At 40.1% G+C, this 27,952-nt stretch overlaps 1 protein-coding gene across 1 annotated transcript; it reads right to left on the bottom strand.

Moving 5' to 3' along the window:
• LOC126390130 (high affinity choline transporter 1-like) lies at positions 1-27,619 on the bottom strand. The gene is made up of 9 exons (XM_050044284.1): positions 27,262-27,619; positions 17,953-18,161; positions 17,573-17,686; positions 15,712-15,867; positions 8,145-8,293; positions 6,106-6,249; positions 5,673-5,826; positions 5,207-5,424; positions 1-3,779 (listed from the first exon to the last, which is right to left on the bottom strand). The coding sequence occupies exons 2-9, from the start codon at positions 18,134-18,136 to the stop codon at positions 3,237-3,239; spliced, it is 1,662 nt and encodes a 553-aa protein (XP_049900241.1). The 5' UTR covers positions 18,137-18,161; positions 27,262-27,619; the 3' UTR covers positions 1-3,236.
• Between the last annotated feature and the right edge of the window lie 333 nt (positions 27,620-27,952).

Raw genomic sequence — 27,952 nt, 5'->3', positions numbered from 1 at the left:
TTTGGTTTAAGCCTTTATTCTGACAGAACATCACCCCATGGGGATTTACATTAATAGATTACAAAGTAGGACCTTGCCAAGTGGCAAGAGAGAACAGCCTTCACAAAAGTTCAGTATACAAACAACACTGTTAATGAAAATCAACATGCATAATAGTATAAAACCAAATAGATATTAGGGGAAACAATATAGAACTCACTACCTATTAATATTATAAAACTAACAACTGTCCAGTACTTTTCATAGATAATAAATGCCAACCCCACATACAAAATAAAACATTTCTCCTCAAAAAGTGACGAAATGCACAGATGACAATATGCACATGCTCCATTATTAAGGTGTTGCCATCATTCACTGTATTGCGGACGGCTTGCTGAGGGCCGCAGGCACATTTTCTTCCATCAAATCATGTCTGGCAACATTATCAGGCAGGAGTGTTAATTTTAAATGGATATTACTTTCACTCAGCCATATGTAACATGTATTTCCTGTGATATGTGTACAATCAACAGCTGTTCAGAATCACTGCTGACACAAATGAACTGCCACCCAGCGACTTGTCAAGGTGAAATTACATTTAATGTTCTGCAGAATTGAAGGTGAATTTATTTCACTTTAAACGTTGCTAACTTAAGATAAAACACACTTTTTTTGTTTCTCTTCTAGAACTCACAACGCATAGTGATCAGCTTTGATAAAAAATACAAAGTGTAAATATACAAATCATGATTAGACTGTACAGTATACAAGAGAATATTACAGTTAGAAATCACAATCACACATAAAAAGATGCATTTTGTCCTGAATGCGTCCTGTTTTGAGAACAGTTTGTTCTGTGCAATCAGTCTTTGGAACATGACATTATACAGTATGCTTTGGATAGAAGTCAGACTCATAGGTAAAGGTTTTGTATACTTAAAGCCAACATTACCACTTCATGAGGTATTCGAACAGTGACACGAGTAAACACCCCTTTTACGACAACCAGCACATAACTGCCGGCAGTGGAGTGAAACCAGCTTCCAGTGATATTATTATTAGCAACGGTATGGTAGAGGAAGGCTTTCTGACTGTCACTCATTAGCAGGAATCTCTTTGCACAACAAACTACAATGTAGGCTCAGTAAAACAAAACATACATTAAAAAACACTAGGGTCATTGAACAGTCTGCTCTCTGATAAAATCTAATCATTCAAAAGGGAGTCAAATCTGCACTACTGTGAATCTTTAATGTAAATTCTCAGGACCTTAGCTGCAAACATTTTCACCACCTCAGAGGAAAAAATGATCCCACTGTAAACTACAGCTTTGCATACAGTATATAACAAAAACAAACCATACAGTGCAAGGTCACCAACAAACTGAAAGGCATATCTCTCACATGGACGGACAGAGGAAAGACGAGGACGAGGAATGGGTGAGGAGGAGGAAAACGAGGGATGGTGTTTTTTCTCTCCATGCAGTTGTTGAAAAAACTGCTACATTCACTTATTAATCACATGAGTAAATTGCGGCTGAGGGGAATGGGCTTACAATAACTGTGGCGTGATTGGAGATGAAGTTCGCGCTGCTATTCATGACAAAACAGGTAATATTAAATAGTCATCAGAACAAAACTATTGAGCGTTTAAAAAACCTGAAATAGTGTTTGTGTCACTTCCGTCCAAGTGTTTATGGTTGCTGTTTTTTTAATTTTTAATATTGCTTGCACAGCAAAGCCACCAGCATTGCATTGCAACCCAACTCAGAGCAGTCAGCCAGGGTGGGACACTTTAGTCATCACTACCTGTGTGGTTTAAAAAAAAAACAGGAGTCTTAAACTTGCTGGTGTCTACAGAGCAGTATTTGAGAGATGGAGGTAAATGTTGCTCTGTGAAAATTTACATGTAACTATAAATCTTCACGTCTTAGATATGTTCACACAACTGTGATGATCTTTCCTTGCACACAGATTCATATTTACAAAAAAACATTTTCAGGAGTGTAGACTGCTGCAAACAGAAGTTTCTGATGACACACAGCTGAGCAGTTTGGTGATTAGAAAACGGCACAGTGTCATTTTAGAATAAAGTCACATTGGTGTAAAGGCAATGATTGTGCGTATATAATTTTAGAAGATCTAATATTGACCAGCTATCCAAGAAGAGTTACTGGTGCTGTTAAGCCTAGCTCGAGGCAGCAGATCAACTACAACAACAGTTTAACTGTTAAATAATAAAATGGAACAGTGCAGAGTGTGCATGTGTTCTTTGGATAACATTTCTTTGTTCTGGTGTAAAAGAGAGCCCCGTCATGCTGCACATAACTGCAAATCATTTACAGAGGTTAACAGAGGAGCTAGGTGCACTAGCAGTACAGTACGGTGTCGTGAGACATGTTTCCTGGCCACCACACCTGCAACTGATTATTTAGTAAAAAAGAAAGAGATGGCTCATTGTTTATCTGTTTTTGCGAGGTTATGTGATGCAGTTTCTCTCACAAAAAGCAAAATCGAATAAATAATCACAATTTTGATGTGAACTGTAAACTGTTTTCATCATCATTCTGTTGGACTGATTGATCCATTGGGATGACATCTTGTATGAGTGTCTTTGGTGTTGCCACAGCGTGATGGTCTTAAGGAACTGAATTCAGGTCTTTTGAAAAGGAATCTCAAGGCGGTATCATAATTTGTCAAAATGTTGGTACAAAAATATTTATATAAATCTGTACAAATTTACAAGTCTGTTTTTAGTAAGAACCGTCAAATGAATAAGAGGTATAAACTGTATTGTAAAGAACATTTTACGTCTGTTTAATCTTTATCTTTTTTCCAAATGTAAATGATTTTAAATGGCTTGAAGGTTGAACTTGCCTCTGGGTTCTTTGTGTGGACTGCTTTTATTTCAGTGATGTATGACCATATATATGTACAATGCATGTAACTATCTTCCCTATATGCTATGCTGGCTAATTGCTGATTTGCTAACACAACTCAGCCAGGTAGCCTATCTTTACTGTATTCTCTGGAGAAGACAATGAGGCAACTGATGAAGTCGGGTGTCAGAGAGCTAAGATCACACTCTGCTAATGTTAATGTCTTTGCCACAAATTCACTGCAATACTGCACAGGATCTGTACATAATGTCCAGTCTTTGCCGTTGTTCCCCCTCTGTGAACTCCTGCTTAGCAGACAAACAAAAATGTCCGCCTCCAGCCAGTGCCCATCTTTTCTCCCTCCTCATGAGCCTCTTTAGCAGCTGGTGGTGTCCAGTAGCTGCTTTGCTGCAGAGGCTTCCTCCCTACCAGAGTTGGTCCCCTTGACGCTTGCGGCCCTGGCTGTTGGTTTCTCCCTACGTTTGATCTTGAACACATCCCATTTATCAGACAGCAGACCCTTGTTGAAAATGATGGACGTCAGCCAGGAGAAGAGCAGGATGGATAATAGTGAGATTACCATGATGGCAGTGCGGAAGGGGAAGAACTGGGTTAGCTTTCCTTCATCATCCAGCCGGCAGCCAGGGAACTTGATAGCAGGCGGGAGGCCGATGAGAGGCTCGCCGCTCAGGACCCTCATGATGATTCCCATCAGGTAGCCCACAGTGGCTCCGTAGCCATTAGACACCTTGAAAAATAGGACGCAAACCAGCTGAGGGAACATGATGGTGTAGGACATGTCCACACCCACAAGCCAGAAGACCAGGACGCTGCTATCCAGGAAGGTGAGGGCAGTGCCAGCCAGACCCACCACCACTACTGAGATACGGATCACCCACTGCATCTCACGGTCTGACGCCTAAAGGAATGGAGAGAATGACAACAAGAAAGATGAAATGAGTTAAGTTTTACATTACACCTTGACATAGTCAGGCTCTAAGGATCATCAGGTTTTGAGACCTCTGAGGACAAGAGATCCTCTCAAGAAGACACTGTACCCAGAAGTTATAGCACTACAAGAGCCCAACAATTAACTGGGTCATTATATGGAACATTCCTTGAGGGTGAAACAATGAAACAAATCATTGTTGGAAGACAGCAATCATCATAAACAAGACGCATTGTGAAACAGTAGGAACACTGTACAGTATGCACAGTGTGCCCACATACTAAACCCATTATTTACAGTATTGTACAGTCAATAGCTACTTTGTTGCTGCCTCCAGTTTGTGTTGTGAGTACAGTATGGTGATAGAGTCTCTGGGATATAAATGCAATTCATCAAAGGGATACTTCAGCCATATACCACTGAATCAGTGTTGGGGGTGGGTGTTGCGTGGTTAGATAGATTAAAACTAGAATTACCGCCTCACGGTTGAGAGTTCATAGTGATATTGACATTTGACCTTTTACCACTACATTCTATAGGATGTGAGGTCAAAGTAACCTTGACCTTCAGCCATCACATTCTCATGAGTTCATCCTTAAGTCATTGGTCACATTGGTGTCAAATTTGAAAAAATTTACTCAAAGTGTTCTTGAGACATTCCGTTCACAAGAATGGGATGGATGGACAACCAGGAAACAAAATACCTCTGGCCACAGCTATTGCCGGCAGAGTGGCTTAAAAATAAAAACTGATAGAAGCTATTTGCTAAGATTTTTTATGAAGGTTTAACAAAGGACTATACTGCCCTACTAAGCTAAAACACAGTATGTACATATTTGGTCAAAGTTTAGACCAGAACCTGGCATTTTGATATCTATCTGTGCATAAAAAAATGTTCATGTCATAGAAATGTGTAAAAATGAATAATAATCGTCAACATCTCAGAGACCAAATTTATAATACCACATAAATACCACAAAAATTAGATATCAGATAAATTGTCTGCTAAAATGCTTAAAAGTACCTAGCCCAGCTTGGCTGACCATAAATACCTTCTCTGTAGCCTCTAGTGGAAATTACATGATTTCATGTGATTAATCAACCTTTAAATTGAATTTCAAAATGTCATAAATTAAAGATGAATTTATCATACTAATACATTAATTAAAATAGATAAAGTTGAAGAAGAACAAGAGCACTGTTTTTTTTTTGTTCTTGATTTTCCAGACAAATGTTAGGTCTGTGATAATAATTGGATCAGACTAAAGGGCATACATTTAAGATTTTGTTATACAGTTATACAGAGCAGTCAAACTTAAAGCCCCTTTTTTCCTCAACAGCAGTATTCAATATTTGGTAATGGACACACTGTTGATATCTTTCTCTAAGATTCTCACCTGCTTTCTGATGATGTTCTTGTAGATATTTGAGGAAAACAACGAGGCGGAGGACAGAAGAGCTGAGTCCATGGAGGACATGACAGCAGCAGCTACAGCTCCAATGCCAATGACAGAGATGTAGGGTGGTGTGAGGAACTGCAGGGCAATGGGAAGGATGGAGCCTGCCTGGTCACGCTCATATGGGGTTGGCAAGCCATAGCTGGTTGAGTTCCAGTCTGGGAGGAAGGACAGATGAATATTTTTTAAACCAAAGGGGATGTTTATAAGACAGAGGGAGGCATAAAAAAATCAAGGAAGAGAAAGGGGTTATCTGTGATAGACAGAGCTTAATTCAGTGAAACAATGAGAAAAATGTGCCTAAAATCTGACTGTAAGAAATGCAAAAGCCAACGGCTAATGCAGGCAGTAAGCTAAGGAAAGCTGACCTAAGAATTTTCCAGAGTTTTAAGTTGTGAATGTGTACCTGTAGATGCAGCCACAGCCCCCACCAGAATGGAGGGGATACCCAGCACCAGGCAGAAGGCTGAAGAGGCAAAGCAGGTCACTTGAGCCTGGGTGTAAGATGACGCAGACAGGATTCTTTGGTAGAACGCCTGGTAGGCCAAACCACCCAGAGCCTGGCACAAGCACACAGTTGAGACATGATGACAGGAATCAGTTTGTACAGCAGTACAGGACAAGAGGGATCAATCCTCTCATGACTTTGCTATTGTTTTACATGCTTGTTTGCTCATCTAATGAAATAAGCCCATTTAACTGAGCTGCTGGGGTCAATTTGATTCAAATGCTGTGATGGCAGGAGTTATGTAAATACTACATAAGCTATGCATGAGATGACATTTAGTGCTGTGTGTGTGTGTGTGTGTGTGTGTAATGCCCTCTCCCACTGCACTCACCAGCAGCATGAAGTCATCAAACCACTTGCCAGCTTCATCGAGCTCCACCGTGCCTACCCAGGGAGCCTGGAAGGTCTCGTTGTAGGCCGTCAGTGAGATGTCCACAGAGTGAGGGTTGGTCAACAGGAAAGGAACACACACCCACTGTATACACAAACACACAAGGACACAACTAATCTAATTATGGGCCCAGTGGGGGAAGTTTTCAGTCTGTCACTGGAAAGGAATCTGAAACCAAAGTTGGAACTAAAGTTGGTTTATGAGTGTTGCACAGCACTCTTTTGTCTCGTTACGGTTGAGCTTACACAGTTCTCATTGATCCAGAATTATTTATTTGGCATAATCTCCTTAGGTCTACATAGAAGCTGGACTGGATCATATCACATGGTAATCATCAGCTGATTTAATTAGACTAGTTTTCATGAAATTTAAATAGGATTTCATGGAATTTAAAGCTCAGCTTTGAAGTCAATTAGGCAATAAGTCTTGGTGATGATTTGAACATCCAAAATTGGGCAAACTGCTGCTGATGAAGATCATGTGAAATGACCAAAAGCTCCATAACAGCTATTAAATTGACTTTGGGTGGGGAGATTATTATGTCAAGTTTTCTTTTAGCTTAATCAGTATTTAGGCTAAGTGACTGTGTGTGCAGCACATCATTTGAGGTGATTGGGATTGTCAGTTAAAGGCAGTTTTAAAGGAAGTGTTTGTAACATTCCACATGTATTAATTGTTTTTTACTGCCAATGGGTGAACAGACTGCAACATAGCGGAAAAACTGAAACCTTTCAAAGTGTCTTAGTTGCCTATTAACGGTCTCTGGATTGACTTCCATATATAGGACAAAGATTTTCTGGGAAAATCCAAAGGATGTGATGACGTTGCACATTGTCTTTCTTCTCTTAAGCTCTGCTGGAGCGCTAAAAGTATACAACATTAGCTAACGTTAGCTATGGAATGGAGTCCGCTGTGTAATTTCGGAATCTTTCTTCTATTTTTGAGCGAAGGTGTGATTACTGTGCATAGTGCCGCTAGTTTATCATCCATTACTTGGACAAAAGATTTTTTTACGCCGAAAAAGGTGTTATGAAGTTTTATTTTTTGTCTGGTTGACATTTTCAAAGTTTTGAGGAGCTGCCTCATCTGATGAGGCGGTGGTTTCATTCATCCTTCACAATACCAACTAGTGCTGCTTGAAAAATGAAGCCAACATCAAGTGCCAAAAACTGTGGTTCTTTGAATGGCCACTAGGGGCTGGCTCCAGTAGACAGTCAATCCCCATATACCCCCACATTAAAATCAGTCAGATCCACCCCTTGCTCCTCCACAGCGCCAGCCTGTCACCCAAATATGCTCACTTCTAGCTCCAGAAAGCTAAGATGGTGACTGCCAAAATGCTGAACTCAAGGCTTCAAGACAGGATTCCACAAACCAATGACTGATGTGACTGTGGCTGCGCCCCTCGTTTTTACAGTCTATGATTAGAACCAGAAGAGAAAAAATGGGCAGGGCATCACAACATAAACTCTAGGAGGGGGAATGCAATTCGAAATGATTGAGAGAAGTGGACTAGTATGTTCTCGGCTGGCTACAGTGTGAGGGGTTGGCGTGTCTGCTAGCTGTGAGCAGGCATTCGTCACCAAGCTTCTAAAAACATGTATTTTGCTGAGATTTATGAACTTATTTGGATGGAAGCCATTTTGATCACTGAGTGACAGAAACTTTAAATAGACTTAAAAGTGATCAAAAAAGCTAATGAAATCAGTACATGTACTATTGAAGCATGTATGCTTTAACTGAGCAGGTAATATAATCAGCTATCATAGTTAATAAATCACCAGGTACCTTTGCATAAAATTTGATCCATCTGTATGCTTTCATCTACTTGTTTCTGGTATGTGGTTGAGTGAGTAATCTGATAGGACACATAAATGATGTTCATCTTATAAAACAAGAATGAGGCCGGAGCTCTAAGGTTCCTGGACCTGATTGTTCATAATGGGCGCTGTGTGAAAAGGTCAATAGATGTTACACACCAGACTGACAAAGATGAGGATGAGCTGGATGACGTCTGTGTAGGCCACAGAATAAAGCCCCCCCAGCAGTGTATAGATTATGGCCACCACTGAGGAGATGATGATGGAGTAGACGTAGGACAGGTCCAGGATCACGCTCATAGTTCCACCTGGAACAACACAGCAGAGCGATGAGCATCAGAGGACTGATAGAGAAAAAAGTCTTAAAACAAGTTGGTCTAATGTACAGGTGTTGGTTGCTACAGATGCATGCTTACTCTGATAGTTGAATTATTTTTTAGGTTCTCAGTCTCTCTTTTGCTTAAAATATTTTCCCTCTCACACAGACACACACTCTTCCATTCACTCTTACTACTACATACTAAAGAATCATTAGGAAGCTATAATGTTCAAATGTCTTAATGCAGTATTTTCCAAAATACAAGAATACAAGAAAACGAACGAATGAAATTTTTACCAACAAAAAGCAAAACACTAAATTTCTTGTCATTTAAATCAAGAATAAAGTTACACTTAAGCATGGGTGGCTTTGGTTTAAAGCTTTTATAAAGCATCCAAGAGCTTAGATAAAGCAACAAGCCAACATAAAAGTGATAATGATAAAATTAGATCAAACAACTGTATAGAAACACATAACAGAAGCAGCCTATTGATTGTGACTCCAAAAATATGCCTTTTTCACCCTCTTGGATGAATTATCACCCTAATACTGATAATTCTTAATTAAGTAAACAAAATCAAGCAACAGGTAAGGAGAGTGTCTTCAAAAAATGAGAAAAAAAATAAGTAAATGTGATCAAGTGAATAATTAAAAAAAAAAAAAAAAGAAACATCTTGTTACTCAAACAAGGCAAGCAAAACGTCACTACCTTCACCGTCTCTTCTCCAACATTGCCAGGGTCCCCCCAGCCGCAGCCTGCAGCCACACCACAACAATGCCCTTAAACAGAGAAGTGTCAGATCGGCACCATCGATCGCCACTCACCACCCTGCTGACCCCTCACCCCCCCTGGACCACCCCGTCTTAGCACCATCTTGACGATGCATACTGGATCATTTCAATTTGACCTTTCACCCCATGTGTTTGACAGTTTTGAAAGGTGATCTGTTACCCTGGAAGATTTTCATCCCCTTCATCACCAGCCTCCAGCTGCTTTATCATATTACCTAAAATAACTTGTTTTGTTTCTTTACTCTACAGGCAGATTAACCCATCACCTCATTGCCATTAAAATAAAGTAGATACTACAGATATCTGCCGCCTGTTCACACTTGGCACAAAAATGCATTTTGTTAGATCTCTAGAGCCTTAAATACAGATTCATTACACATGCAAATACATTAAAAGTACAGTTGGTAACTTTTTAGAAAAGAACCTTGTGTCATATATGCTGCAACTGTCACTATACTCTGAAAGAAGTATGTGAGACAGTCAGTCTGTGAAAAAAAAGTCCCTCCTCTTCCTACTGCCCCTGATGGCATTTGCTAGAACCAGACCACTTTGCAGCAGCAACAACCAATCAGAGTCGTGTTTTACTGATGTTGTGCGTTTATTTTGAAAAAGACTGCATGCATCTTACAAGCAGAAACTGTACATTTCCTGTGAAAACGAAGTGTATTTTGAAAAAACACAAGGCATGTAACAGGCGCAAATTGACAAGGCGTCAACAACAGATGCACCCAGGATAGCTAGTGCGTAATTTGTAGATGTGAAAGTCCACTGACCAAGTGCCGATACTATGTGATGAGTTAAGAGCAGGAATGTGTTGGTGAAATCAGGAAGTTGGTCTGACTGGTGGGCGGTGCTTGGTACTCCCTTTTATCTGTATCCAACATGGCGGATGGGTGACAAACTCTCATTTTACAGCTAAATAGTCACTAAAATATCTTTATGAAAACATTTGAGGCGAGAAATAAGCAATGCAGTAACAGAACACTGATTCTGATTTGATCAGTGCTGCCTAGTTTGACAGTTTAGCTAAAGGTCACAAGCAGTGATTGACATGATTGACAGCTGCGTGAGAGACTCCTTGGCTCTGATTGGTTGTTTTTGTTCACATGCAGTAAAGCCATTAGAAATGCTACAAGGCAACAGAGTAGGTAGAGGAGTATACTTTTTTCCCACAGATTATCTGTCTCATTTTAAGCTGTGTCAATATAGTGACAGCTTCAGCAAGTATGAAAGTTACTTTTTTTTTTTTTTTTTTTTACAACTGTAGCTTTAAAAGGTGGTCAGTGACACAAATGCAGCCTATATATGACCACAGTCATGACACACACAGTTTACTTTGCATATTATAAGGCTCAGAATGATGGACAAAAGTTGCCATGATCTATTTCACTTGATCACATTTTGTTAAGTTTCTTTGTGTCTCTTTGCTGTGGTTTTTGTAGTTTTGTAATTTGCATTAACTGAAATGTTATAAGACTCTGACCATTAGTGGTCAGTGGAGATGCATTCTGATGCCATGTGTAAACTGAAATCCATGTCAACTACATCTAGACCTGATCTGGATATATCTGGATTCACATCCAAATTGAACCAGGCTCTCAATCTGTGCTCTGTTGTGTGCTGAGCTGTGTTGTTCCCCTCTGCGCTAAATTTAAGAAGAGGAAAGGCAGAATGAGATTCAAAGCCTCTGGGACTTAATGGGCAGTACCAGGGATGGACAGAAGGAAAGAGCTGCCTAAATACCCCTGTGTTGTTTTTAGATCCATGACCCACTTTTAAAATTCACGCATATGCATGCACGCACACACACACACACCCTCTGCAGCCTTTCTGTCCTGTCCCTGATTACTTCCCAGCAGAAATTTGACCGTGTGCTGTTGATACTGCACAGCTAACTGACAGCACATGGAAAGTGTGTTATAAAAGTTAAATCCTTTCTGGCACTAAACCACACACACACACACACACACACACACACACACACACACACACACACACACACACACACACACACACACACACAGTCACTCAAGCAGACCATAAAGCTCAGTTTATACTACACATGCACACACACATAAACAGTCCCCCAGCAACAACTCCAGTGGGTTAAATGCTCAGCGCACTCTCTGGAGTGTCAAGTATTAATGTGTATGCATGTGTGCGTGTTATACCAAGTGCACATCGGGGATGAATGCATGGCGATCGCAGAAACAACGACAGGAGGCTTAGCTGAGGAGTGAGGGGTCCCCTGATTCTATATAGGGTTAATAGGTTTGGACAAAAACGTCCCAGTAACATTCCTGCCTCCCTACCAGTCCTTTTGTGGAGCGTCAGCACAGCATACAGTGCTACTTTACTGACTGAGACACTGTCAATGGATTTCACTGTTTCCCTTCAAATCTTTTTACATCTTTTTACACACAGAAATGAAATAATAGTAACATTTAGCCTCTGTCAGTCTGTCAGTCAGAGCCCTGGCACAAACAATGGAAAAAGTCTCTAATGACACAACAATCTGGTTTGAATAATTGATCACCTTTCACAATCAACAGGCTGCTCGATGTTTAACCCCCTTTTTCAAATAACACTGGAAAAGAAAACAGCGTTAAAACATACACAGGAAAACATTATGTACACACACACATTTTCTCTCATGCACATTCACATACACACTCGTATCCATTATCAAAGCACATAAACACACACAAAAACATGTGCGCACACAAAAACATGTGCGCACACGCGCACACAAGCACACACACACACACACACACACACACTTAAATGATCACTTACAGATTAAAGAAACAGTAAATGTGTAGTAGCTTCTATAGAAATAACAGTATCAACACAACACTAATCATATCACAAGGAGACACTTCAATGTTCAGATAAATCATCTTGTCATCTACTCAATAACAATCCACATAAATAATAATAGTAATCCACTGCAGCAGTGAGTTATTTTTAGTGACTGACCCTCCTTGTGCTTATAAGGCTAATGCCAACAGCTGTGCAACAACACGTCTACAGCACCTGAGTGGAAAATGTCTGTGTGTCGAATATTTGAAACGACTGTATGCTTTTCTATCTACAGCTTGGTATTATAAATTGCAAAGTAGCCTATTAATCAAGGATATTCAATTTGCTTAGCCTGGGGGCCACTTTTGCAAAATGACATGAGGCTGGGGGCCAGTTAATAATATTTATCAAATAAAATGAATAAACAAGACAAATCCAATCACAGAAGCCACTAACAGGTCAGGTTTACACAGGAGCATCTCTAGGATTTGAGGATATTCGGGGCTCAGCCCCGACCCTTGGCGCTTTTTTTTTGTTTTTTTTGTTTTATATAAACAAGCTCTTAATTCACTCTGGCACCTTATTTACATTCATAGTACAAAAAAATTCCCTTTGTAAATCCATCTCTTTTCATGTGAATTAGACAATGGTTGGCAGGCCACCCTACACCCTATCGCGGGCTAGATTTGTCCCACAGGCTGCAAGTTGAGTATCACTGCTATAAATAAGGCATTTATTTTTTATAGTCCAGCATGGTACAGCTCAGCTTGGTTCATTACACACTTAAGTTTTTACTGAGCTGCACCTCCTTGCGTGACTTTTGCTACACCCGTCAAGCTTTCCTCACATGGTGCATGCATTTTATAGTGTTTAGTCAGCAGATGGTCAACATTAAATTTCTGATAATTTTCAAAACAATGAGTCCTTGATTTCAGACAGAGGTAGACAAACACAGGCTTATTATTTATAGGTAGCAACTCTCGAAATTACAAATGTAGCTTGAAGCTTCTAATTTTGAGAGCTACTTACGGGTGACTTATTTTAAACTGAAAATCTTGTAAAAGGGTCTACGTTAATACTACAACTTCACATCATGATGGCTACATATATGATATCGTGCAAAATGACTGACCCTTAAAGCAGCTGTGCGGAACTTTTTACCATTTATAAAACTGTCCCTAGTTCGTATCACCCCCCCTTGAAGATCTGCATATTTATTTGAACCCAACAGCGACAAAAAGGCCTTTCTCTATATGGCTATTTAGCGTAGCCTTGGTCGGGCCGGACACAGCGGAAGTCAGCAAACCAGAATACGGCACCCGGAGGCAGAAGTAAGTCTGCACACCCGCAGCAGCCCGCAGCCATTAAACCACAGAAGAAGAAGGAGCCGTGTTTACAGAGAGTGTTCTTCGAGTAAGCGGTACGCAACGGGCATTGCTGAACACATAACAGTTTTACCAGATGTATCTATAAGGACTTGGTTGTACTTTCGATGTCATGGCGGATAAAGAAGGAGCACCATCTAAAAGAAAAAGAACAGAAGAACAGAAGAAGGCTAAACGGGACAGTGATAGGGCTCGAGCCCAAACGCGTGTAAACCTCGGTCGGGCATTCACCAAGTGGAGAGAGCTGAGAGATTTGAAAGGTTTTAAAACTGATCCCGAGTTGGCCCTTTTCCTAATCGACAGGTATGTAATTTTTGTTTTTATTTAGAGAATATACCGCAACTTGTTAGACGTTGTTTCACTTCAATATATGACGACATGGAAGTTATAAGCAAGCTAAATGTAACGTTAGCTGATGTGAACCGCTTTTGTCTAGTAACGTTACAACAAACAATATAAAATTATCTGTGACTGTGACCATGAACACAAATATACAGCAGGCAGTTGTCCTCAGTTTATAAGAAATTCAGAGCTACACCAGAACATTTATGAACAGGTCTTACTATACTACTAACTTGTGTGTAACGTTAGCATGTTAGCATGTTTCCACTAATTACTTGGACTGACCTAACATTAGTAACGTTAGCTTTGCAAGCGAAGGCTGCAGGTAACAGCTTTGCTGTGTTAGGATTAGATCAGAACAGAAACACGACTGGAGAATTTACTGATTAATTTTGCTGTTTCCACTAATTACTTGGACTGACCTGACGTTAGTAACGTTAATCCTCTCACTCTCCAAAACAAATGCATGCGGTAATTGCCGGTTGCAGTCGAGATTTTACGAATGAAGCCGAATGCCAGCTGCAGTTGGAATTTTACGACACCAGGCTGTGGGTGTCATACCGCTTCGACCAAAGGGGCGCTATAATCAACGAAAACGTAAAGTTCCACACAGCTGCTTTAAGCAGCATTAAACAAGCAAATGATAAGCATCGTCACCAGCTGATAATCTATGTACACATGGATATAAAAAAGCAGCATTGTTCATATAATGCAGTTTAGAACTAGTTAGGCCTTGTATTATGAGTGTGATCGTTCTAACATAACCCTGTTTTGCTGAGCTTACAGACTAGATTTTCAGTATGTTTTCACTTTTAATGTTACAAGAGGAAAGGATATCCAAATATAACTATATCTCAGTTAGCAGAGCTGGGGTATGCGCAGACTTCCTCAAATCTTATGAAGAGTGGGACAGAGCTAACATTAACCTCAGCTCTGGTGCTGTACGACTAACTTCCACACAGTGCTAACTGGGCTTTTTCTAAAGGTAACACCATAAACTAATGTAGTTAGTGAATGATGAGCTCCATGGCTTTAGATGTAATCAGTAGCCAGATGTGATCAGTTGCTACAGTAATCATATGGCAGTTAGCTGGACATGCTAATGATAGCAGGTTATGTAAGAGCACGCTGTCTTAGACTTTTGCTCTTGTGTTTTTGTTTTTTAAAGGCAATTAAAAAAGGCCCTCTTAACTCTTTATGTACAGAGTACATCTCTTACCAGGCTGTTCTCATACATTGTTTGTATGTTTTCCTACAAACACTATTGGACCAAAATTCATACAGATGCCAGCTAATTATGAGCCAGTAAATCGTACATAATCTATGTAGGTTGGAGGTTGGAGCGGTTGGTTGAGTCACAAAACAAAGGACTTTCCCCTGGAGACTGGTGTGCAGAACCACTGAACTTTGAGTCATTTTAAAATACGTCCTCACCATGTTTCTTTTCCTATACCTAACCACAGTAACTTTACTTGTCTAAACCTAAGTCCCGTAACTTTACAGTAATAACGGAACTTTACATCAGTTGTGTAATTTACGTATGTAAGTACGTTACATCATTCATGAGGCGCTAATTTGTTGCATGAGGATCTGCTGCTCATACTACTGCCCCCATAGACACTGATTCAACATGTGTAGAAATCCAAAGCTTGACAAGTGAGCCGTGCCATTACATTTGCTAGGCTATGATTGGACGATTGCTTTTCGTATCAGTCATTTTCACAAATGTCTTGTTGTGTATGTCTTGTTTTTTAAACTTCATACATACTTCCTGTTGTCTACTGAACTAAAACAGCAAAATATAGTGTGGGGTCAAAATAACAGAAACACTTGACAATAAAATGTAATCCATTATAAAGTTCAGTTATAAATAGTTAAATTAAGTTAAAAACTTAAAACTTAATTACTCATTACTCACATTTTACAGAGTGGTGACAAAAAAGCACCATCCAGCAACACCCAGCTGTTTTTCTACTCTGCTGCTTGTGCACATTGTGTACCCAGACCTGTGTGTGCCTGCATGATTGCATAAGTGTATGTGCACAGACTGTAGTGCCAGACAGTTTTACAGTGTGAAGTAACTCACCCAGGCTGACAAGTGTGCGTGCCACCCACAGGACATCGGCCACCAGTGCGGGAAAGATCAGCGCACTGCTCAGAACGTTCCCATACTTCTTTTGGAAGGGGTCCATCATTGTCACGTACTTGTTCTCTCTCATAGGCTTGGCAAAGAAAAAGCCACCTGGAGCAAGAGGGAAGGGATTATAATAAAATAACACTCTGTCACTGGATATGATGAGGCCAAACATGGCTATATTTCTATCATTTCAAAACCCAAATGAGAGCGAAAGGAAGAAGAGGAAGAGCGTGAGTGGGAGAGTGAAAGAACAAGTGCGTAAGAACAATAGGAGAAACAAGTGTTCCCTCCAGATAACACGATAAACACCTTCAACTGAACCCGTGGGTCCACTTGGACAACAATGGGGGATGTTATATTTCCTGATCAGGGACTTTGGAGTTTCCACTTCCCATTACTCTCCCACCATATAGGCCATTGTGACAATGGGACCAGAACGCTGATGATTTCACCTGTTGTGAATGTTTACAGATGGACCAATGAGTTTGTCACTTTGATGAATTCGAGAGAGCAATCTAAGTCTCTGGGTGAACTCCTTTGCACCTGTTGCCTCAAGTCACAATCCTGACCTGATTTCACATGGTCCTATTTTTAAAATGAGCGACACTTTTATTGGTGCTCCGAGTCAGTTGGGATTTGGGGGTATGGGAGCTACGTTACTGGTCAACAATGTTTCAGCTCCAGCCAGTGAAGCCTGTGAAGTTCATTTTGACATTATATTTTATTAACTGTGTGTAGAAACATTGGGGAATTTAATTTTAGAGATTTCTTTAATTGGTTAGTCTACTCTTTTGATGAGTTATGATGAAAATTTTAATCCAACACATTCTTGTGCTTGTTGCTGAAATACTAATACCTCAAATTACATTGTTGTGAAGCTTGCACCAGTGTGTCATTATCCCACATGACTTTCATTAGAGTGCAACAACCCTGCTGGCACCAGACATCAATATGTCATCAGAAAAACATTGGACTCTGTTGTCCAATAGACATTAAATTTTGGTTAAAATGAAAGTTGATGTTTTTTTTTTTGTTTTTTTGTTTTTTAAATGTTTGATGTTAGAATTTTATTTTGTGTGTAAGTTAACATTATGACATTTTGCAGACATAGGGTACTGTTCATTATGACTAAATGTCTTGTTTCTACATGAACATGACGTTGGCATGGGACATCTGGAAGATGTTGGGTTTTGGTTACTCATCAATGCAGCTTGACAAAATATCAACAAAATATCAATATTATCTGTCGCCAGTATTCTGCTTCAGTTTGAAACTGGCATTAGACATTGTCCTGACATTGAATTTTGGTCACCTGACATCACAACCTAAATTCAACCAAATATCACCGTCCAGGGAGAGATGCATTTATTGTTAAATAATGACAAGGATGATCTTTCCTCTTCCAAACCTGACCTCACAAACTTAATATAAGATTATCAGAAAGATTCTATAGAAAAAAAGAGAACTTTATGTTTATGAAGCTTCCCAGTGTGTAAATGTTACTGGCCTGCATGACAATTTACAGGTGCTTTCTGGTGTTCACTTCAGTTCATATAAGGCCATTACACCTTTGACTATTTATGCTGGGCTGCAAAAAGTTCATGTATATTTTCTCATGTGTCCTTTTAAATATTTAATCCTGCAACATGAGGATACACGTACCATGAAATTAATTTCATCAGCACAGATGTATCCTATTACTTTGACATTGTTCTTTAAAAGAAAGACGAGAAGCTGAAGACAGTGGCTGGGGGTTCATGAGTGTTTATGGGTCAGGGTTTAAAGCTTTGGGGTCAGTGGGGCTACTCACCCAAGAAGAAGGTCAGAACGTAAGGCACAGGCATGAGAGCCCATACTGCGCCGAGTGTTGGGTTATATGTTGCCTCAGCTATACCAAGGATGAAGCCTCCACCCACCCATGTAGCTGTAGAGAGAGAGACACACACACACGCACACACATATAAAAAGGAGAAACATGGCATACATACCACACAAGCTTGTGCATTCCATTGGCTTCATCAAGCATAACAAAACAACCACTTGTTTGACACACACTATCACTAGACATCAGTTACAGTATCACTTGCAACTTAAAACATAAATTTATCTACCATCTAATGTCATAAACACACCAGAAAGACTGAAAACAATCAGCTGCTGTATAAATCAAACTCTTTCTAACTGTTTTACCAGTAAGAGTGAAGATGCCGACTAGCAAGTTGATATTGCGTCCGGCCAGTAATGTTATCTCCATGCCATCTCCTGAGCACTTCTTTTCCTCCTTCTTGGAGCGCATGGACGCCCAGATGCCTGTGCCCAAGATCAGCAGGTAAAACGCTGCCATCACCACCAGACCCGGAACATTGAGAGCCATCCTGAACTACCTCTGTGTGCGTTTTCTGTAGAGAGACAGAATAAAGAAACATGAAGATTTGAGTTGCTAACAGCCAGAAAAAGAAATATGCAAAGGCCGTTTGCAATGCTTGTTTAAATCACTATAGCATACAGCTCAAAATGCACAAAGTTAGATTACAAATTCCATTTACTTTTTGTGTAAAAAGTATTTGTAGGACTGGGGAGGGGGAGGCAAGTTTGCACAAATTCAAATGTCATCTAAAATGATTCTGACAAAAAAGGTACATTCATCATGTGCAGAAAGCTATTAAGCGCAAATGGTAAACAATAATGAACAGAAGACAGGAGCTTGTATTCAAATCAATGCACAGAGAAGGGTGAGTGAGGTGGAAAAGGAACTCCAGGTCCACTTTAAGAAAGACAGTGAATAAAGAAAAGGCTGCAGTAGAAAAGAAAAAAGAAAGGAGCAGCAGTACCGTGGATGACCTAGCTCTGCTTGCTTGGAGGATGAGGGGATGGATTGAGGTGAAAAGTTGGAGGGGAGGAGGTGGGGAAAAAAAGGCAATGGTGGAAGGGTGGAAGGATGAAGAGTCGGAGAGGCGAAAGGGGTCTCACCATAACACTTGGCAGCACTGACAAAGATGGCGGACAGATGTTGTCCCCCGTCTTCAGTGGTTGGGCGGCCCAAGTTTCGACCCCAAACATTGGGAAGTGAACACAACTCAGAGCCACGTTAGTGTGTACACATGTGTGACTATGTGTGTGCAGTTACTGTAACTGTGCATTAGATAAATGGTTTACTAAAAAAAAGGATTAAAAGATGACAAATGCCGTTGCATCTTTAAAAAAAAAAAACTGCTGGTTTGCATCTACTTGCACCCACTTCTCTGCACACTGACATGGCTTATGTTGATTACACTGTATCAACTGTGATAATGCAGTCCAGGAACAGTAAAGGACTCAGTTTTCTATCTAAAATATCACAGTAAGGCAGTTTCTTGGAAATCGCGTTTTTCTTTATTATAAACAGAAACTCATAAACACAGACATCATTTTCATGGTAAAAAAAAGAAAAAAAGAAAAAAATAAGACATGGCACCCGCCCAAAGTAGTGAAAAACATTTGTTATACAAACGCTTTGGCTCAAATCATAGAACTTGAGGAGGAAAAAATGCATGTATATCCACTTGGGAGAATAGGGAAAGGAAAAACAGATATGTTTGTTAAAGGAATGGAGGGAAAATATGGACAGGAGGCAAATGCGTGTGTGTGTGTGTGTGTGTGTGTGTGTGTGTGTGTGTGTGTGTGTGTGTGTGTGTGNGTGCGGGGCTGGACAGCCCTGTGCCAAAGTCAACAAAAGCCTGAAAAGCTCACTCTCGTGGCCCATGTGCTTTTCTGTTTTCTGTATGTGTGTGTGTGTGCAAGCTGTTGCAGCCCCTACATACTGGAGTTCAAACTGAATCTTTATGTTACAGTACATTACAGAATATTTTCTGGTGCTAACTATATTGGTTCAAAGGGCTCCACTTGCCCACTCCATTGATCTTATGATCAGGGCTACTTTACAGGACAAGCTTTTACATGCAATGAACGTATCAAATGTGCTCAATAATTGTGATGTAATGATGTGACAGACATGAATGTGTTGGCATCAAAGTCAGTCTTTGTAAAAAAAAAACTTGGGCTGGATGCAGGCTACAAGCATCCCTTTCAAATTGAAAACAAACAAGGAGTCTGATTTCTGCTGCCAGACAGGGTGGGAACATCTTGCAAGCAGTACCCAAAAAAGACATATACTACGCTGTGTGATAGAAACTGGCAGTACAGTTATGCATGGGGCTAGCCACCAATCAAATCACCAGTATAACTTCAGAAAAACAAGCATTCTGAAATAAAACTTGTAACATTTTTATTGGGCTTTAGAGACCCTTTTGTCACGATGACATCATTTTATTAGCTGGAGACAAAACAACTCATCTTCACAGGGCTGTAGGCCACATAGGAGTCTTAAAATGTTGTCTTGTTGTGTTATTGGGTGCCAGAAAAGAAGGAGTCATGGCTCAAAACTTAAATTTTATGGCATACCAGCCGTCACTGCCCGTCAACAAAAACAAAGACAGCTATGGTTAAATACAATAAGACAGAAGGACTCAATGGAGGCGATCATCAAAAATGCTTGCATGTGCAGCGCACACTTCATATCAGGTTAGGGAAAAGTATTTACTATTGTGGGGATGAATGTGTATCAAGTGTTATCATGTTCTTGTAATCGGAAATTGGGGAGGTATCAAAGGGAATATTGGATTTCTCTGTAATGCTAACTTTTTAGCTCATTACCTAGCATCAGCACTGGTAGCCCTGCACCAAAGTGATCTACTTCTCCATATTAACCCCTGACTGATTTTTATAGATGAAGGAAAAGATATCTGCCAGCTGTAACTGGTTAGTCCTTGTCACATGGCATGCGGTTTGCGCTGCTGTGTCCCAAAAGTTGAACTCTGTTTATCTCAGGGCACAGCCATCGCATCATGATGGTGTTACTCTGATGTTGGTTGGTCTGTTGTTAGTGTTGAGCACACCTACATTGAAAGCAATAAATGTGATGGCGCAAAAATCACGGCATGTGTATGGCCCCTAGGTGTGCTCTTCAATGTGCATAGATTTGACCTAAGAACAAATCCATATATAAAAACATTGGTGAATGTTAGAATCTTTGTGAAAACTGCATAAGTAGGTTTAAATAACAAATTTCTTCTCAAGAAAAATTGGTGAATGAGGCGGTTTGCTGTTTGGAGCAAAGCAGGTAGCATGGTTGGAGTTTTTTGGCTACAAACAGCTTCCTGTTAGAGGTGTGGACTCAAGTCACATGAATCAAGTCACAAATTTGATGACTTTTGATTTGACTTTACAAATTGAAAGACTTGCAACTCGACTTGGATTTTGGAACCCAACACTTGTGATTTCACAAGATTAAAACGTATGTTATTTAGAAAGTGTGCCTCAAACCAGTTCATTTCCCGTCAATTCCTGAATCCATGAACATTAATCCTTTTATTTCATTCAGACATGAACATGCAATAACATACAATATCACTTTAAGTCTTACAGAAAATGTCTTACAGATTAAGGAAGATAAAATTATAAACATTTTCCCCATTATGAGATGAGTTAAATACAACAAGACAGGATAGAAACATACAAACTTCACTCTGTTGGGCAATTGGTTAATAGTGCTATATGCTATGAGAGTGCAGTGGTTAATAGACATGCACTTGTATAGCAACTTTGTAGACTCCCGACCACTCAAAGCATTTTTACACTACATGTCACATTCACCCCTTCTTGCACTTGTGGCAGAGGGTACGATTCAAGGTGCCACCTGCTCACCTAAACATTCACAAGAACTCACACAGTGACGGCTCAGCAGTTTGAGGTACAGTATGTTGCCCAATGATTCTCCAGTAATGCTGAGCAGAGGAGCTGGGGATAGATAAATCTAATATATTATTCCTCTGTTGGTAAAATTGCATCAAATTTGGTGAATAGTGCATTATGACTTGTTTAGGCATTGAAACCTGTAAGTTTAGGATTTGGGACTTGAGTGCAAAAACTTGGGGCTTACTTGGGGCTTACTTGTGACTTGTAAAACAATAACTTGGTCCCACCTCTGCTTCTTGTTGCTGTTGGAAATGAGGCTGGTGACAGCAGCGATACTGAGCCACACATTTAATGTGCTAAACTATGAGCTGAAAAGGGCTAAACTGGTCCATAGCACTAAAGAGTTAAGCAATAGTTCTCTGGGTTTGTGACCTATTGAGAGCAACCCATTTGACATTACCAGTATATGTAGTAGTTTGATTAATTAATAAGGTAAAAAGGTGATTTGTGAAGTCTACATTAGTGAATTTCAGTGTGTACAAGCCTTTCTTCTTCATATGCTTGACTGTATGCTCAGTTATTGTCAGCTCGGCAGGATTTTCACAGTCCAGATTATTTTAGTGAGCCCCCCTCTGCACTTTGTAACAGTATGCAAGATTTCACAGAGTGGAGAGAGGCCTGGAATTCCTCTATAGGGATATATATGTGCACGCCTACTACTGACCTATTTTGGGGATGTAAGCATATGCACAAGGTTTATAGCAGAAATTTGTGATGATTCACTCAAGCAAATGCTCTCTTATCAGCTAAACTGGGGACTTTCCACGCTTATTTCTTCTGAAATCTTCAAGTGTGATTAGACTCCTCCTCAATGTATAAAACAGTTCAACATTTGCGATTAGTAATTATTAAGTTTCTACAGTTCACATAAAAAGCTACACTTCCAAAGTGTCTTTTAAAGGTGGCTTCTGTCTCGCTTTGGAGACAGAAGTTACAAATCTGGATTTTGTTTACCTATAAGGCAACTGTGGCCAGCCAAAACTACAAATTATATGGGCCCAGTTGGTAAAAAGTAATCTGGACCTGAATGATCCATCTTCGGCAATCCCAGAATCAGCTAATCCATTTCACTTTTATGCAGATGTTTTAAAGCAACATCCGACTTGATCACCCTGATCCAGATACAAACTTTTATAAGATGACCAAATCAAATAACCAGAGCTTTAAAAGGGACTTCATATCACAATATGGGCAGTCTGCCAACAAACACACTGCAATTACTACTAATTGAGGATGGTGCGGTCAAAGAGCCCAAAATAATTTTTGACCAGTTTTTGTTCATGGAATCCAGCCTGAATCCAGCCTCCTGCTGGGACCAGGATAATCCTGATTTTTTAAATCAAAAGGTATCCAGATCGTACTATACTACAAGTTTGATCCAGACCGAAAGCAAGACTGACATGATCTTATTTGATTTATTCATATCAGTGACATCCTAACATAACCACATCGACACAGACACAGCACAACCAACAAGGTCATAAATTTGAATAATTTTTTCTCTTTTTCTCTTAAGGTTGTGCACAATCATTTCCCCCAACTTGCTGAGGTATTACTGCAGGCAGCTCAGCTGGGGGCTCTATGTGAGATGGATACGTGTGAGTGGTAAAGGAGAGCACTCAACTTTATTCTCCAGTCTCTAAATTGGTCTCACACATCCTGCCAACATTATAACTTGGCTAAGCACATGTTTTCCTGTGCCTGGCTTGCATGCATGCACGCACGCGCGCACGCATGCACGCATGCACGCACGCACGCACGCACACAGGCACGCAGGCACGCAGGCACGTTTTAGAAACATATCATTTCCCTTTCTCATCAAGCACACATACAAAACAACTTTAATAACCCCTTTCACACTAAAGACTGCTCAATCAATTTAATGTGTCAGCACCAAGTCATTTGTCAGATAAATGTTGCTTCTGCAATTTGCTTACTCAGCACCTGGTAACTTTCCATAATGTCTGACACGCCTCAAGTGTGACAACAATGCCCGCACATTATTATAACAGATACAGCACGAGTAACGGTTGGGCCTACTGTTCTGTATAAACACTATGTATACATTTGCATTTAATTTGCATCTCATGCAGCCTTTGAAGACAACAGCAGCTACTATCATTTTCCCATCATCATTATTTGCTATATACAGTAATCCAGTCTGTTTACCATAATGTTTAAGCGAAGAAAAAAAAAAGCATTTTGGTCCATTAGGTAAGACACCTGAAGTCCCCCAGGAAATTTTCATTCATACAAGCAATATAAATACAGGAAAAAGTGTACTAAAAAATGCACGGAAAATGAAGCAACTGAACAAAACTACTGACTGTGCTTTGATCCCTTTTAGTTAATTTGTTTTTTTCATTCTTGTGGCTTGGGTGCTGTCAAGCAGTAGAGCAGGCAGCACAATTCTATAGTCAAATCTAACTGATGATTAAAATTAACAAGTAAATGCATTTTAATGACTATACAGGAAGCACAACTTGTGCGGTCAGTAAAAGACAGCGTGAGGTTCCCTTCAAGACTGCCAAAGTTAGTTTAACAACCATTCAAACAAGTACATCTAGTGCTCTTTAGACTTGAATGATGCTATATCTGATCGTGCTTATTGATTTTGGTTTTTATTCTGTCCTGGTTACATACAGCGGACATTACGTAGCTGTCTGAAATAGTCGCCAGCAGCCAGATAGCAGACATACAACTGGTTAAAAAATAAGCTTTTGAAAGTTTATAAGCTTTTTGTGTGCGTCTGAGTTAAAAATTCCATTTGAATTTTGATATTTTCTTATAAGGATGATCTCTGTCACAACACTTTAAGGCCTTTCTTTGATGTTCCTCCTTTGATGATGCAGCATTATTGTTCTTAATCATAGAAATAACTTGGTAAAGCTTGACTGCTTTAAGACAGTTTTAGGAACACCCAACCCCATTTCCTCCCACAGTACAACAATACTGAAATAAATGTAATGTTAACAGGTGATATGCTGCAGGTTTGTCAGTGACTAGTAATATTTGTCGGTGACTGAGCGTAACCTTTGGCTGTGTTCGGCTGAGAGAAAGCAGGCACAGGATTGATTTCAGTCTGATTTCAGTATCTTTAGACATGAGTGCTCTCTCTGTCTAAATATTCCATGTGGTATTCTCTTTCACACAGGTGCAGAAGTGTGTCTTGGCACAGGCGCAGCTACAACACTCTTTCTACGAATACCACCCCCCCACACACCTCCTCATCTCCCTGCCTCTCAGTACTTTTCCGTTCAGATCGGCTCTTCTGACAACTGTGTGTTTGCCACCTCCCTCTTCTCCCTCTCCTCCCCCCTGCCATTAGATAATGTGGAGCATGTTAACAGACATTATCATTTGCTATTTGTGGGTAGTGCTAAATTGAATGTTTTGGTAACTTTCACTAGAGGTTGATGGAAAGCACTGGTAAAATGTGACGTTGCTACGCTCTAGATGCAAGCATACTATATTTCACAAAGAGAGAGCACGAAAGTGAGAGGACCAGCAGAAAGATCATGAAAGAAAACTGGCTGCCAACTCCCTTCTCCGTCTTTGTTAAAAACCTTCTCTAATATGGTAATTTGACTTTTATTGCCCGCAACAGTTCTGAGATGAGTTCTCTGGAGCACTCCCAGGCTGGATTTAGAACATTTCTGGGAAATCCTCTACTGAGGCTTAACATGCAGAACAACAACTGAGACAACTGCAAAGAGGAGACAGCAGTCTCTGTAAACATCACACGTAATTACTGCTGCTCTGTGGGTTTTGAAAGGCACTGAACTAACAAGAATATTTTAAAGTTGACTTTGGGGAATAATGTTCCATTGTTTTATGACTCTTTCACTCATGCGTCTCTACCAACAGTATTTCTACATTTAAAACTACCCTAAGTTACATGTTGCTGTATAAGGTCAGTGGACATAGCCATAATTTCTTATTGAATTCTGCTTTACAAGTCACAAATGGTGGATTGGACACACAAGTGTACCTTGAAACAAACAGTACGTTTACATGCACAGTGAAATTGAGCTATAGTTTAGTAGTCCATTTAACTGGACTACTGTCCTTGTCCCAGTATACAAGCATGGAAGAGGAATCAATTTATTGACCAAGTATGTCCAACTCTGCTACAATAGTTGTGATATGCCCCCTGGTTGATGCTGGATGTCGATTTCACCACGTTATTACCAGGTTTTTCTTCTGTTATGAATTTAATGCTATTTGACTTCCGCATCAAAGCCTGGGGCGGAAACTGTGGAGCATGCACAGAGCACCTAGGCCAGGTTGGCTCTGATTTACTGTATACATGCAGGAGTGATTCGACTCCCAATCATATTATCTAATTTAGTACAATTTCAGTCGGAATAACATGTTAACATGTATTTTAAAGTCCGGTTTTAGTCGGACTAACACAATAAATCCGTTTTTAATGTCATGTGAACGTACTGAAAGATGGACTATCACTACCTCTGACAAAGTCACTCACAGGACACAGAGACAGGTACATCAAAGGTCTCACTGGCAACAAAAGGATCTGTCAAAAGAACATGTCTTAAGAAGGAGAGGCTCAATTTGTTAATTCACTTGAGGTGCTGTGATTGTGTCTGTGATGGTGAGTGAGTCAGCCCTCAGGGAGAGTGACAGAATATGAGCAATAAAACGCTTTTTTCCCCCAAGAGTGTTTTGCCAGGTCTTAATTAGCTGTGTTGTGATTGGCTAGTACTCATCACAATGATGTGTCAGGTCAGACGCAGTCAGGGTCAAGACAAAGAAGTTAAGGTTAGGGTTAGTGCTAGCCAATCACAGCACATTGGATGGGACTAAACAGAACTCTCTTAGAAAAAAAAAAAAACAGCAAAAAAGTGCTGAGAGCAGGAAATGACAATGATGACAATAAGGAAGTCAGACCAAAGAGTCTTGTTCCACATGGTGAGGACTGTCAAGAAATAGCTCTGACTTTTTTTTTTTTTTGAGAAATAGCAAATTACTTTTCTTTTTAAAAAAAAAAAAAAAAAAAAAAATTGCATCTACAGTGACATACAAAATAAATGACAGCAATCTCTTAATTCTATACAATCACTCTGGAATATCATGTAGTTGGTGACTACCTCAAGTCTCAGTAGGAACATTTTTTCCCATTAGTTTTTTAATAAAGTATTACAGCAAATCTATTAAAATTTAATTAGAGATATGTTAATTAGTCTATGTCAGTCTAATAGTACCCAGTATACTGTACACACTGCTGTCTGACAATCATCTCAGGCTCCTCTAATTCTCAGACCAAGTGCAGTGGAAAATTACAGCTTATCAAACCCATTGATAGAGAGGATACAGAAAACAAAGATAGGCAGCTGTAGTCACAGAAGACAAACCGCAATATCGTTTTTGGCTTCACAGGAGTGTCCCTCAGGGCTATTTCTAGGATAGGCATGCACTCTCACTTTGAGTGTCCTAACTTGACTGAGCTTTAAACAGTTTTCTCAGAGAGAAGCTCACTCACACACACACACACACACACACACACACACACACACACACATCCTGTACATGCAAACACACACAAGGAAACACTTATGTTCTTTTAAGTAAACGCATGTATCGAAAGTCAAAAAGATGTTCATCAAATACACAACATAATGGCAGGAAAAAAAAAAACTGAACACAGGGAACATACGTGAGCATATTCAATGTCTAGATACATACCTAGGGTTAACAGTACGTGTCAGTTCTTAGTGATGATGTGAAGCAGGAACAGAGACTATTCTCACAGGATGGAGAACAGGCCAGAAAATAAATTCAGTCCAGGAGGAGAGAGATCCCTGCAACACTCATCCACAGTGTTGGGGAGTAGAAGAAATTGCCAAAAGATGGAGGGCAACACAAACAGTTAACAGGTGTTCTTAAGTCTCTTACACTTGAAAAAAGAAAACAAAAAGTCTATTTCAAAACCGATCTCTTAGAAGAGTTTAACAAAATGCTCTGAGGTGAAGAGGGAGAAGAGTCTGAGTTGACTTTCAAAGCTCATGAGGCAGGTTCAGTCGAGGAAGGATGGAACTCTCTAGAATCAGCACTCAGCCTTCCCCTGGTTTTAAACCTCACAGGGTGGGAGGGTCAGGCATGCTACAAAGGAGAGGGAAGCTGCCACTACTGCCACCTGATTGGTGACTGCATCAGAGCCCCTGTCTGCAACCAATTAGCTGTGTTCAGAATGCGGGGCGGGCCCTGCCCCCCTTCAGCTCTGGTCCACATGAGGATGATTTTGACTACAGGGCGGCACTGGCACCTCCAGCTGCTCATGATCAGCTCATTAACAACTCCCCCTTTCTCTGCTCAACTATGCCTCTCTCTATCCCATGCATCATGAATTCTATTCCTTTTTATACGATCTGTAATG

Source organism: Epinephelus moara, chromosome 5, assembly GCF_006386435.1.
Source record: "Epinephelus moara isolate mb chromosome 5, YSFRI_EMoa_1.0, whole genome shotgun sequence".
Lineage (NCBI taxonomy): Eukaryota > Metazoa > Chordata > Actinopteri > Perciformes > Serranidae > Epinephelus > Epinephelus moara.
Note: the sequence above shows the minus strand (reverse complement) of the source record. Positions and strands in the feature narration are given on the sequence as shown.